Consider the following 14,379-nt stretch of genomic DNA (forward strand, 5'->3'; position numbering starts at 1 on the left):
TTACTCCCTCCGAAGCGATGTTGAATAGCAGACACGAAAGACCATCACCTTGCCGTAACCCTCTGCGGGTTTCGAAGGGACTCGAGAATGCCCCTGAAACTCGAACTACGCACATCACCCGATCCATCGTCCCCTTAATCAACCGTATCAGTTTATCCGAAAATCCGTTTTCGTGCATTAGCTGCCATAGCCGGATCGATTGTATCATATGCGGCTTTGAAGTCGATAAATAGATGATGTGTGGGCACGTTGTATTCGCGGCAATTTTGCAATACCTGACGTATGGCGAACATCTGATCTGTGGTAGAGCGTTCACCCATAAATCCCCCCTGATACTGCCCCACGAACTCTCTTGCAATTGGTGTTAGTCGGCGACATAAAATTTGGGAGAGTACCTTGTAGGCGGCGTTCAGCAATGTGATTGCGCAGTAGTTGCTACAATCCAGCTTATCGCCCCTTTTGTAGATGGGACACACGACACCTTCCATCCACTCCTGCGGCAAAACCTCATCCACCCAAACCTTGGTAATCACCCACCCAAGTAGCACACGCAACATCTTCCTAAAAGCACCTTGTTTCTATTCAGTTTCATTAAAGGCATTGGAAAAACATGAAAGCACGAAAAAGTTGCATCAAGGTGTCAAAAACGATCGAATTGTGATCAATGTTTCATTAACATTGCAATGCAGTACGTGTTTGATATTTGGAAACAAACAACCAAAGAATACTGCACTTGGTTGTTTGTTTCCAACAACTTGCTGCTTGGGCAGTGCAGCGCTCTAGCCAGTGCCTCTCCTGGTAGTTGGTCAACTCCAGGGGATTTGTTGTTTTTCAGCCGGCCGATCTCCCCTGGATTTTCTGGAGATTCGGACCCGGAAGTCGCATGTCCTGCGCGCGTGCTCCTAGGTTCATTACCATACCGCCACTGTTGTCTGCCATATCGCCATTCAGGTCTCTCGTAGTGCTGCCGCCACCTTTGGATCACCTCACGTTCGTTTGTAAGAAGGTTCCCTTTTATGTCCTTACACATATCGGGCTGCGGCACGTGGCCCTTACGTGATCGGTTCAACTTCTCATAGAACGAAATAACTCTTGGCGACTGTGGAAAACTTATTTGAAAATCAAGTCGTTTTCGGCCGTTGCAGTCTTGTAAAGCAGCAAAAACAGGTTTACTTCTGCATCCGACGGTTTCGGTAATTTATTTTACCTTTTTCAAGGATTCTAAAAATGTTTGCAATTAGTTTTAATTTAACAGTTTGTTTTTAGCCCATCCCTAGTTTTACTCACTGAAGCTTGTTTCGTTGTTAGAATGGTAGTGTTACACACTAATGTAGTCCATTCAATAGAAAAATGGCGCCCACTTCGGCTACAAACAGTTGAAAATTTTAAATAATGTTAACAAATATTAACTATTCTACTCACTACATAGGTTGCAGTTATTTTGCGCGGCACTGTATCGTGGGTGGCTTTTTTTGCTATTGACGAGATTGGAAACAATCATGGTGCTAATGTTAAAAATATGTTGAAAAACTACGCTAACAACACCAGAAAGATCGGTAATATGATCAGTCGAAAAGCATTCCTGATCAGATGCCGAAGAAGAGGAGTATTTCCGGCGCATTTTGCAAATAGTTTTCGTTTCACATACCCGTTACTCGAAGAGAATGGCCCATTCTCCAACAAAGTGCAAAACTGCATCACCAAATTCATGAAGACAATACTCAACCTGGAAATCAAACAAACGTTCCACAAAATTCAAATGTTTCGGAAGAGATCAACATCGCTGGCGGTTAACATCCGGGCATCCACATTACCGGAAGCGCTAATCATGGACTTCTTTGAAAGTCAAGAGCGTTTTAACGAACGCAATATCCAGACAAGGACCAGCAGAACTAAACGAAAATTCGAAAACATCATTTCAAGAAACATACGATCGTCACACAACGAGGAACTTCCGACACACAATCCGAAAGCCATGCATAATGGAACACAGTTGACCGTACCCCCCGAAACCGAGACGCTACTCAGCCTAGGTCCGAAGTTTGCGTTACCAATAACCGGTGCAGAAAGTGTCCCGTTCTACCATCTAATGGCGGATGTAGAACAAATCATCAAGACAAATCCAACTGTGGAAATACAAGATCGCAACCGAAGTGCCGTTGCCAACGTGTTATCGAATTACATTCATAACAGCAGAAATCGTTCAGGCCATCTCGATCCGGTGGCAAAATTCTGTGAAAAGGCGCTAAAAATCACCAGAAAGTTTTTGAAAGACAACCCGAATGTCTACGTTGTCAGCTCGGACAAAGGCAACAAGACAGTTCTCATGGAAGTGGAAGAATACAAGAGGAAAATGCTGGAGCTGCTACAAGATCGAGAAACATACAGCCCAATCGCACGTGACCCGACATCCCGTTATGAGAAGCAAAACAACAGCATAGTACGGCGACTCAAGGATTTGAAGCTCATCGACGACAAGACAGCGAGGCATCTCACGGTTTACAACGCAGTATGCCCAAGAATCTACGGGCAACCCAAAGCACACAAACCAGGATTACCATTAAGACCTGTTGTGCCAAATATGTCGGCTCCATCGTACAATTTGTCCAAATTCATCGGAAAAATCATCCAACAGTCATTGGTAAGCAAGTACAACATTAAGGATTCATTCTCATTTTGTGAATTCATTAATAACATTACCTTGCCGGAAAATCACGTACTAATATCACTAGACGTGAAGGCACTGTTTACCTCGATACCAAAATCACTGGTAACAAGTGCCATAATTATGAGGTGGGATGAAATCAGGCCAAACACAGACATCTGTTTGGACCTGTTTCTAGAAACAATGGAATTTTGTATCGATGCCAGCTATTTCAAATTCAACGGTCAGTACTACCAACAAACTTTTGGAACAGCAATGGGCAATCCCCTCTCCCCTACAATAGCGGATTGGGTGATGGAATCGTTGTTGGACAACGTAGTTCAAAAGCTAAAATTCCCACTTCCGTTCTTGCGAAAATATGTCGATGATCTAATTACAGCAATCCCGCTCAACCAATTAAAACACGTGCTAGACATTTTCAACAGCTATGACGTCCACATCCAGTTTACATACGAACTGGAAGTGGATAACAAACTACCCTTCTTGGACATGCTCTTAATCAGGCAGAGAAACCAAAAGGTAACAACGCAATGGTATCAAAAACCCATTGCTAGCGGAAGATTTCTGAATTTCAGATCCTATCACCCGTTGAGCCAAAAACTTAACATGGCAACAAACTTTGCTACACGGGTCAACAAGCTCACCACAAATCTTGATGAACGAGCCAAGACAAAAATTATCAATGATCAACTTCAACTGAACGACTACCCAAAGTCACTACGTCACAGAATCGCTAACAGGATGAATGAGCATAATGATGAGCCACAACAACTATTTTTTTTTTTTTGTGTTTAAAATTCAGTTTTATTTTGTCATTATATGTACAGTTTTACAATTGTAGTTCAGCGTTTTCAAATCAATTTAAATCTAATTGGAACATTAAAGCATCTACATCAATTCTATCGTTACACTCGTTAACAAAGACGATGTACTTCGCAAACAAGCGGAGAATTTCCACTCGCGCAGCTCTTCCAATTCCTGGCAAAACAGGTCTCATGAGGTCCTCGAACGACAGTCGCCTCCAACCATTCGTGTAGCTGGCTAGCCTCTGCTGTAGGACCGTCCAGGCCGGGCCGACACGAGTGCAGCTACAGAACTTGTGCTGGAGCGTTTCAGGTACCTGTATGTCACAGTGTTGACAGTTCTCGTCCGCCACCCGTTGCATCACGTGCAGAAGCTTCCGATGTTCGATTTTCCCATTCACCAGCAGGTAAAGTTTGGATCGCTGCGATGAGGAAAGCTCTTTCATCCCAATATTTCGCCACGCGCGTGGCCAGTCAAGCGCTGGACTGTTTCGTTCCACCTTTGGCAGTTCGCTTTGCTGGACGAAGTGCCGGTGGATCAGATCGGCGGAAGGGTTTTGTTGGATATGGTGGGGAATTTGGGATAAATTTGATAGGATCGATTTTAGGTCAGGATTGTCAATAGAAATTGCGGGCGGGGAATTGCGTGGAATAGAAGGGATTTATAATAAGGAATGGAGTCGATCTCTTTCAAGTGTCTGTTGGTGGCCAGACTACGGCTTTTGCATGCCAAAACATGCAAATTTAAACCGCCGTGCTCCTTCTTGCGTATCAACTGCATAATGGGAACGCGCGCAGCCATTCCTCTCCACAGGAATGTCCCCATCGTTGCTGTTATTTTCGCTGTGTGGACACCAAGCGGAGGCAGTACAGACGAAAGGTACCACAGTCTCGATGTGCCAAACGTGTTTAGCATAATCACCCTCTGGTGAAGAGTTAGTGTGCGCAAGGACTGCAGCCACATTTGCTGTGAAAACTTGCCCGCCAGCGCATCCCAGTTGAGTGTAGTCATCAGCCTAATCGAGTTGGCGAAGGTAACACCCAGAATCTTGACTACGTTGGCTGTTTGCAGCCACTGGGTACAAATTTCGTTACCTTCGAAAACGCCAACGTTCACTGCAACCGTCTTCCGCAGATTCAATTTTGCGCCGGCGGCAAGCCCAAAGCGACGAAATATTTCATTCATCGCTTCTATTTGCCACGATGACGTCACAACCACGCTAATATCGTCGGCGTAGGCAACGAGTAGATCATCCCCACACACTTGCTCAAGCCTACACACCAGTGGATGAAGATAGAGTACGAACAGATGCATGGACAACGGGTCGCCTTGCCGCACCGACCGTGTGATCTCAAACGATCGAGAGAGGTGCCCATTGATAAGCAGCCGGGATGTGGACCGACTGGCTATGTTCGAGAGAAGAGAGATGAGTTCCTCGTTGAACCCGAGCGACCGCATGGTTTCGAAGAGGAACGAGTGCCGCACCCGATCGAAGGCGTTCTCCAGATCGAAGCTGATGAGCTTACCGGCGCGACGGTGGTGACGGAGATTGGCGATCCGATCTTTCAGAGCGAGAGTGGCCTGGAAGATGTTTCGCTCTGCGTTTGAACATTTCTGTCCGTTGCTTAGGACGCGGTGGGCCTGCATAATTCGTTCCATCCTGTTTTCAAGATGCGGGAGAGCAATTTATAATCGCTGTTGAGCAGCGATATGGGCCGGTACGCTCGGGCTGTGTTGTCGCCTCCCTTCTTCTTCACTAACACGATGACGCCCTCTACGAAAGCATGGGGAGATTTCCGGTGGGCGATTCATTCATAAGCATGTTGATCTCACGGTGCATGACTTCGAACATCCGGAGATAAAATTCTCGTGGGATCCCGTCGGCACCGGGGGATCGTTTGGGTGCGCTTCGCCCTGATAGCAGACAGAATTTCTGCTGTTTGTATCTCCTCCATGCACGCTTCGTTTAGTGGGTCGTCCGGTGGGATAACACGTTCGCAAGCGAAATCGTCCCCGTTGTTGGCATTGCCGTCATTTTCTGCTGTTTCTTCTGAGTAGAGGCTCGAGAAAAAATCAAACAGATTTGCCTCGATCGCTTGAGGCTCGACGATGATTTCGTCTTCTCCCGTCTGTAACTGCGTGATCGTGGTTTTCTTCCGTCTTCTATCCCCCAATTGGAAGATTGACATTGGCTCCCCTGCCACGTGCGTCTCGTTGATGCGCATGAACATGTGGGAGAAATTACGCTGCAGTGCCAACATTTCTCCTTTCAGCCGGTTGATGGTGGTTATGGTTTGTGGCTGCAGATAGTAGCCGTCGTACGCTAGCCGTAGTTGCGCATAAAGGTGCTGGTGCGCGTCGTGGAATTCCTCGAAGACGGTTCGAGATTTCCACTTGAAAAGGACTTGATTTTTGGCTTAGCGTGCGACAGCCACCATTCCATCCACGACCCGTAGTTTCTGCGCTGCCGGGTCCAATATTGCCGCTTATATCGGAACTCGGCAACGTTTTCTTCGGTTAGAAGATGTGGTCGAAGAGGCCAAAAAACGCGCCCGGGCTCATGTCCCAGTGGAGGGAGACAGAGTCTGAGCGTTAGCGCTTTGTGGTCTGTAAAACAGCAAACGTGCGTGTAGGCGGACTGCAATTTGTCGCGAAGACCGCGGCTCACGTATATCCGATCGAGGCGAGATCGCGCGTTTCGACAGACATACGTAAAACCGGCATCACGTGGACATAGCTTCTCCCACACATCATATAGCTGCAGCTGCTGTACAGCGGTTTTAAGAGAAGGACTGGTGTTCGGGCTGGACGAATCGCACGCACGCAGCACGCAATTGAAATCGCCAGCTACGATGACGTTCTCGGTGTGGTGGCGGAGATAATAGGCAAGCGTGCCATTGAAGAACTCCTCTCTAGCAGCGCGCTGAGCAGTGCCGGAGGGAGCGTAGACGTTGCAGATCGTTGTGTCGTGCACTCGCAGCGCGATTAGTCGGCTGTCCAGGCTCTTCTCCACGTGAGTGACATGGATGTGCTCCTTCACCGCAACAGCTGTGCCTCTCCTCGTGTGGTCCACATTCGCGAAAACGACAAAGCCAGGCAAGGAAAGCTGTTCGTTCTCGACTTCCTGCAGACACACGATATCAAGGTTTTGGCTGCTTATGAAGGTTCGGAGTGCGTTCAGTTTTGTGGGGTTCGTGATCGTGCCGATGTTGATGGATGCGAGGTTGTAAGACGTGAGAGCCATTTATGGAAGAAAGTCCACATCCTGCTCGTCGTCACCGTCGTTGCATCGCTGTTTCTTGCCGGGCGGGCGTCCTCGGCTTCGGCTGCTTCTCGTCGATGTGGATGAATCGTCCGTGTCGTTGCCGGCGGTTCGATCTTTCGCTCGCAACGCGTTTGCTGGCTTTTTGAATATGTCAACCAAGACCACTTCAGCGGTCTGTGGTTGTGTGCGCAACGACGACGACGTGCTGCGCGCGATTTGTGTTTGCAACGGGTTGGGAGACACCGTTCGTGCAATGGGCGCAGTCGGCTGGCTTGCAGTTGGGTTTATTGAGCCAGACGGTTCGGTCTGACTCGACGGCTGTGGCAGCTCGGGAAAGCGATGCTGGTGGTGGAGCGACAGAACGCTGACCGACCGGTTTGGCGCTCGGGGGTTTTGCACCGTTCGCCTTCTTCGGTGGTTGTCGTGGCCCAGTTTGCTTCGCCACGTTCGCATAGCTCTTCTGGACTAGCAGCTTTTTGTTCTGGACACACGATATGCCAGTATGCGCTTGCTCTTTGCAGTATTTACAAGAGACGATCTGTCCCTTGTAAACAATGTAGGCCTGCTGTCCATCGATCGTTACCCACGAATCGATGTTTCGATGGACTAGCATTCGGGCCGACCAAATGCCGAGCGGTATCCCACCGAACTCGAACCCTTCTCCCCATGTTAGCTCTCGCAGCGAAAACACTTCACCGAACGCACTAAAAAATTCCACGATTTTTTCTTCGGGGACGTTTTCTGGCAGGTCGTGCACTTTAACCTCTACACATCCATCTTCCATGGTGATGCGAAGCTTGTATTTCTTCCCCCGTGCTCCACTTTGTGCTTCTCATTATGTTCTTGCACTATTCGCTGTGCGAGCGCCAGGTTGTCAACCTTGACGAACGCACACTGTTCACCTCTGTGGCACTGTAGTCTCAACACTTCTTCTTTCCTCAGGCCGAGAATCGTGCTGCAAAAGCCGTGGACCTTTTCGAATGACGGCTTCACCGGGAAACTCGAATAGTCAATACGAAAAGTATTTTCTCGCCTCATCGCGGATCACTAAAACGCGCGACGCGGCACAGACGGAATCGAACTTTAACCACTGTAAACGATCACTTGACTTTCCAAGAGCGCAATCGGAAACACGTCTGCACGTCTCAGAAGCTGAGCGGTAACTGGATCAATCGGAAAACCTGCAATATACCTACCGTCGCATACCGTTCATACCTCACCTGTCAAACAGAATAGACAGGGTTCTTCAGCGAGATTATAAAAACATACGACTCGCTAAATATAATGTCCGATCGGCTAGGAATGTCTTCAGCAAAGTTAAGGATCCGATACCTCTAGATCAACAAACCAACGTCATCTACCTCATACCGTGCGGAAACTGCGAAGCTACGTATATTGGAATGACAACAAATCGCCTGAAAACAAGAATACAAGGACATCAAACACACTATAACAAGATGGATAAACTGATACAGGAAGGAACCAGCCCAAACGATTCACAGATTACCACTCTGGGGGAACGAACAGCACTGATGAACCACAGCATCGAAAAACAACACCGATTTGATCTAGAAAAAGTGAAAATACTAGATAGAGATAAGAATACACATACACTACAATTTCTCGAAATGTGTCACATTACAAACAACACAAACAGTATTAACAGAAGAACAGACACAGAAGGTTTACATGCAATTTATGCAGGCATTTTACATGAAGTTGGGAAGATAAACAAAACACGAAATAGCAACACCACACAAACACAATAACAAATATTCCCTATTGCCCAACTACCTACAATAGTATTAGTTTAAAATCGCAGGCAGCCACCGGCTGCAGTGCTCAAAAGCGTAGGTGAAGAATTATAGTGGAAAGCATAGCGAAAAGAAGAGAAGCTTTAGGGTTTATAGCAAAAAAAGCCACCCACGATACAGTGCCGCGCAAAATAACTGCAACCTATGCAGTGAGTAGAATAGTTAATATTTGTAACATTATTTAAAATTTTCAACTGTTTGTAGCCGAAGCGGGCGCCATTTTTCTATTGAATGGACTACATTAGTGTGTAACACTACCATTCTAACAACGAAACAAGCTTCAGTGAGTAAAACTAGGGATGGGCTAAAAACAAACTGTTAAATTAAAACTAATTGCAAACATTTTTAGAATCCTTGAAAAAGGTAAAATAAATTACCGAAACCGTCGGATGCAGAAGTAAACCTGTTTTTGCTGCTTTACAAGACTGCAACGGCCGAAAACGACTTGATTTTCAAATTCTCATAGAACTTTCGTGCGTTATTAGCGCGGTACAGTTCCTCCGTCTCTTCACGGTCTCGATCTTCCTGCTGGCGCTTTTTCCTCCGGAAAATCGAGTTTTGTCTGTTCCGCGCCCGTTTGTATCGTGCCTCGTTCGCCCTCGTGCAGTGTTGCAGCAATCTCTCCCATGCTGCATTCTTTTCCTTTACTAACTTCTCACATTCGCCGTCATACTAGTCGTTTCTCTGATCCGGAGCCACACCGTGCCTAGTGCAGCGGTTGCGGTGCTTCCAATGGCGAATCGAATATCTCTCCAGCCATCTTCAAGAGACGCTACGCCTAGCTGCTCTTCCGTTGGGAGTGCCACTTCCAGCTGCTGCGCGTAGTCTTGGGCTAGTCTACCGTCTTGTAGCCGCCCAATGTTTAGCCGCGGCGGACGGCTCCGACGCGTGTTGTACACCGTCGAGAGTTTTGAGCGCAGACATACTGCAACGAGGTAGTGGTCGGATTCAATATTCGCACTGCGGTAAGTGCGGACGTTCGTGATGTCGGAGAAGAATTTACCGTCGATTAGAACGTGGTCGATTTGGTTTTCCGTTTCTTGGTTAGGTGATCTCCATGTGCCTTGTGGATATTTTTGCGGGGGAAGAAGGTGCTTTGGACTACCATTCCGCGGGAGGCTGCAAAGTTTATGGATCGTTGGCCGTTGTCGTTCTATACGGTATGGGCCGTCGTGTCAGGGCTGTTTAGCGTCCCACCTAACACCAGGACTTACAGCTAATCTATTTCTTACAAATCCAGCCGTGATATTTAGTTTCAAATGAAAATCTTCAACAAAAAATTAAAATTGGATGTGTCTTCCAACTCCCTTAACTCTTACTTAAGGTTGTTATTATTTCTCCATGTTGATCAGTGGAGCAAAGCACTACATTATAATAAAGCTAAAGCGTCCTTCATAACATACCAAAAAATGCGAAGTTTCAAAAAAACCTTGCTTTTTTAAATTAATTTTAAATTTGTATTTCTGTGTTATTTTTTTCCCGTTACAACGCAACGCAACGTATAAAAACTTAACCATTTTTTCCACTGCGCATAATTGTTTTACATAGCCTCACACCTAAAACATTGCCGGAAGCGAAGACGCCTAAACGATCGGACAAATCGTTTTTGAGATACTTTTTTTAAATTGTCAAGTCATTTTTGCTTAGAACCTTCTCAAAAGTTTGCCTAGAGTTAGCCAGTTCAGTTTTTTTGAGAGGACACTTTTACATAACGATATAAAACAGACAGATTGGTCAATTTTGATGGAGTTTGCTTTATCGTATGCTATAATACACTGTCAACCAATTGTAATTTTTGAAAAGAGATAGAGCAGTTTAAATCCAACAAAATGACGCTATCATCAATTTCCTACCCCAAAGTTGGAACTTTCACTATATTTTACTCTCACCGGTTCCATGAACGTAACGAAATCACCATCACTTTAATATACAACACGTCTCGAGTAACCATCACTTTAAAAATGAAGGTAAACGATAACGATAGACCGCCACCCGAGGTGCAACATTTTTGCCATTGCTCAGAGCGATAACCAAGGTCCCGAAAGTTGAGACGAGGTTAAACTGAAGTATGGACACTGCAGCACAATAGGGGAATTAGTTTTCACAATTTATTCTGCATATCTGTACAACGTGAATGTACCAAACAGAGCACGACATTTGAATTCAAATTTTCTCGCGCTTACAAGCCATCGTCGTGTGTGCGAACATATGTTACACACACTAAATCTCACTTCTCCATCTCCTGGGGCCCAAGATCTTCGTGCCTTTTGAACATGACGACAGAAATGAATTATTCGAAAACTGCTATCGCCAAACGAAATGCACATTCTGTTTGTAAGAAGCTTTTTCAACTTTATCTGAACATTGTCAGTGAAGGCAAGAAGCTACGTGGTGCAAAACTGTGTCCTTTTGTATCCAGTGGAACCATCTGTCCTGCTTCTGCTCCAACGCAATTCCACAACCCAAACAGTGTTGGAGCTAAAGTTGTGTGTAAAAGTGAGTAAAATTAAATTATTGCCGGAGTGGGTGCGGTACTTAGTTCCCTTCCACCCCTTTCCACTGTTGCTTAGAATATTCATTCCAGTCGTACATGAAATCAGCGGGACAGTGGCGGACATGGGCGGTGAGTTGCATATTCATAAAGTGGCAAGTAAACCAAAAGCGTTAATCAGGAGATTCGTCTCTCGAAAGTTTACAGCTGCTGCATCATCCGGAGTGTAGGACGTTGCCGTTGCCTCGTCGTTGTCGCATTAGGAGAAAGGGCAAGCGAACGCGGTTGACCTCCGAACGAACAGCAGGGCTGGTATTTCTCGGAATTGTGGCTGCTCGTGGTTAGCTAATTGGCGTAACGATTAGCTTGCTCATGCGGAATGTGTGCTCTCGAATGCCAATTTTTGCGGTTTGTCAGGGATGCTTCCACTCGAGAAGGTTCTCCATGGTGTTTTTGAATCAGCAGATTGAGCTGCCCATTCGGTTACGCAGCGTTGGACAATTTGGATGTTTCTATACTCGAAACCCTTGCAATAAATTTTATTCACTAAATCGAATGTTTGAGTTACAAGCTTTCTTCGGTAAAATAATGACAAGTGTTCAGTAAAATAATATCGACGCTATTTAAACATATTGGAATTAATCCTAATAAGCTCCATTGTTCATTTAAAATATTAGTACCGCATTTGATAACAACAATGCCTTATCATTATATTGTCAGCCGGGTAATAACTAAAGCTTGCAAAAGCCACGTTTATGCAAAGGACTTGCGGAATATCATTTGACAAAGCAGTCACCAGAGAGCCAGCACCACACTTGAGTATGTCTAGTTTTATTGACTTTTCCCCAAACTGGGCCTGAACAAAGGCGAACGCTGATATTTGCTTCCTCGTTTGCACCACTTTCCAGTAACTCACAAAACCGTCTTCCCCAAAAAAAAGGATTCTCCATACGTTTAGGAATGCAATTTCTCGCCTTGCAAACCCCCAAACGGGTGCCGCTCCACAGTCACTTATCCGTTGAAGCGGAAATTTATTTCATGCGGATACATAAAACATGACCGGTGACATTCAGCGCCGGGCTTTTGCTTCCATGATTGTCCCGGATTTTGTGTATTTTTTGTGGCTTTGTGAATGAACTCCCGCGCCTATAGTTTGACTGATAAATTAAGACTCAACGACCAAATATGTACGGAAAGCGACGGACGTCCTGTTTTTTGCGAATCGTGCTCGGTCAGGACCGCAGCGAACGACTCAGACTGTCCAAGAATGTGATATACGGAACGACTGCGCCATTGTGCTCCGACGTTGGCCGTTTTTTCGCTCGTTTTCCTAATCTAGACATGCATCAGGCTTCCGAACGAGAACGGTTTCCCTGGAGTTCAATAAATACGACATGAACTCCGGGTCGAAGCTATTTAACATGTTTCTTAATTTTCTGACAACAACGAACCGAGCTTGTCTTTCCGCCTGGTTTGGATTACGGGACTGGATGCGATTGCTATCCTAATAAGCTCCTCAGGCGAACACTTTCGAGTCGCGATTCTCAGTCGCGTGTTCACCAGAGCAGAATACACATTTGAATATGTTCTCGTTGTTTAATTTCCGTGGCGACGCGACCGTGGCACATTCCATTCTTGGCTTGCTTGCTGCCTCGTTTGTTGTTCGTCGAGTCAATGCCAAAGGACCTCTTCTGTGCGCGCCGTTGCCGATTCCGAGCTGAGCTGCGGCAGATTTAGTTATTCCGCGAACGAATGAATGGGAACGCGGACTTGTTTGCTTTTTGACTGAATGGATGCGTGGGTGGATGGTTGGTGTGCTTTAATTGAGTACACAGCAATTCCAATGGAAGAAAAATGCAAGCAAATTATGCAAACCAAATAAACGCAACACACATAGCTCGGGAGGTTACGTTTGTTTTAAGCCACCATGCAATCTGGAGAGGAATTGATCTGAGCTTGGAACACAGAGCATAGAATTGACAAAGACAAGCAAAACTGGCATGTATTAATCTAAAACAGTCTATACAAACTTTTTCATGCATGAATTAAAGAGAATATGGATGTAAAAAGGCATTAAATTTTGATTGAGTCGTATGAGAAAGACACAATGGTGCACAGAATCTTTGCATCTCAACCGAAACTGAAAAGAGCCCTTGAAAGATGCAAATAAGAATGCAAAAGATTTGATTCTGAAATGGATTTCGATTGAATTGGATATAGATTGTGCTTGGATTGTATTTGGATTGGATATGGACTGTCAGACTAGATTGGCTTTAAATTGCCTTTGGATTGGCTTTGGATTGACTTTCGGTTGGCTTTGGATTGGATTTGGATTGGATTTTGATTGGCTTTGGATTGGTTTTGGATTGGTTTTGGATTGGCTTTGAATTGGCTGTGGAATGAATTTGGATAAGATTTGGATTGGATTTGGACTGACCTCGGATTGCCTTTGGTTTGGCTTTGGATTGGCTTTGGATTGACTTTCGGTTGGCTTTGGATTGGATTTGGATTGGCTTTTGATTGGCTTTTTGGATTGATTTTGGATTGGCTTTTGATTGGATTTGGATTGGCTTTGAATTGGCTTTGGATTGGCTTTGGATTGGCTTTGAATTGGATTTGGATTGGCTTTGGATTGGGTTTCGGTCGGCTTTGAATTAGCTTTGGATTGGCTTTGGATTGACTTCGGATTGGATTTGGATTGGATTTGTATTGGCTTTGGATTGGCTCTGGATTAGCTTTGCATTGACTTTGGATTGGGTTTTGGTCGGCTTCGCATTGGCTTTGGATTGGCTTTGGATTGGCTTTCGATTGGATTTGGATTGTATTTGGATTAGCTTTGGATTGGATTTGGATTGGATTTGGATTGGATTTGGATTGGATTTGGATTGGATTTGGATTGGATTTGGATTGGATTTGGATTGGTTGGTTTGGATTGGTTTGGTTGGTTTGGATTGGTTTGGATTGGTTGGATTGGTTTGGTTGGATTTGGATTGGTTGGATTGGTTGGATTGGTTTGGATTGGTTTGGATTGGTTTGGTTGGTTTGGATTGGTTTGGTTGGTTTGGATTGGTTTGGTTGGTTTGGATTGGTTTGGATTGGTTTGGTTGGTTTGGATTGGTTTGGATTGGTTTGGATTGGTTTGGATTGGTTTGGATTGGTTTGGATTGGTTTGGTTGCGTTTGGTTGGTTTGGTTGGTTTGGATTGGTTTGGTTGGTTTGGATTGGTTTGGATTGGTTTGGATTGGTTTGGATTGGTTTGGATTGGTTTGGATTGGTTTGGATTGGTTTGGGATTGGTTTGGTTGGTTTGGGATTGGTTTGGATTGGTTTGGATTGGTTTG

The 14,379-nt window shown here is 45.4% G+C and overlaps 1 protein-coding gene across 1 annotated transcript; it reads left to right on the forward strand.

Annotated features, from left to right (window-relative positions):
* Positions 1–1,519: 1,519 nt before the first annotated feature.
* On the forward strand, positions 1,520–3,710 carry LOC134223111 (uncharacterized). The gene is made up of 2 exons (XM_062702248.1): positions 1,520–3,198; positions 3,551–3,710. Exons 1-2 carry the CDS (start codon positions 1,520–1,522, stop codon positions 3,708–3,710), a joined length of 1,839 nt encoding a protein of 612 aa, XP_062558232.1.
* The last annotated feature ends 10,669 nt before the right edge of the window (positions 3,711–14,379 follow it).

Source organism: Armigeres subalbatus, chromosome 3, assembly GCF_024139115.2.
Source record: "Armigeres subalbatus isolate Guangzhou_Male chromosome 3, GZ_Asu_2, whole genome shotgun sequence".
Taxonomy (NCBI): domain Eukaryota; kingdom Metazoa; phylum Arthropoda; class Insecta; order Diptera; family Culicidae; genus Armigeres; species Armigeres subalbatus.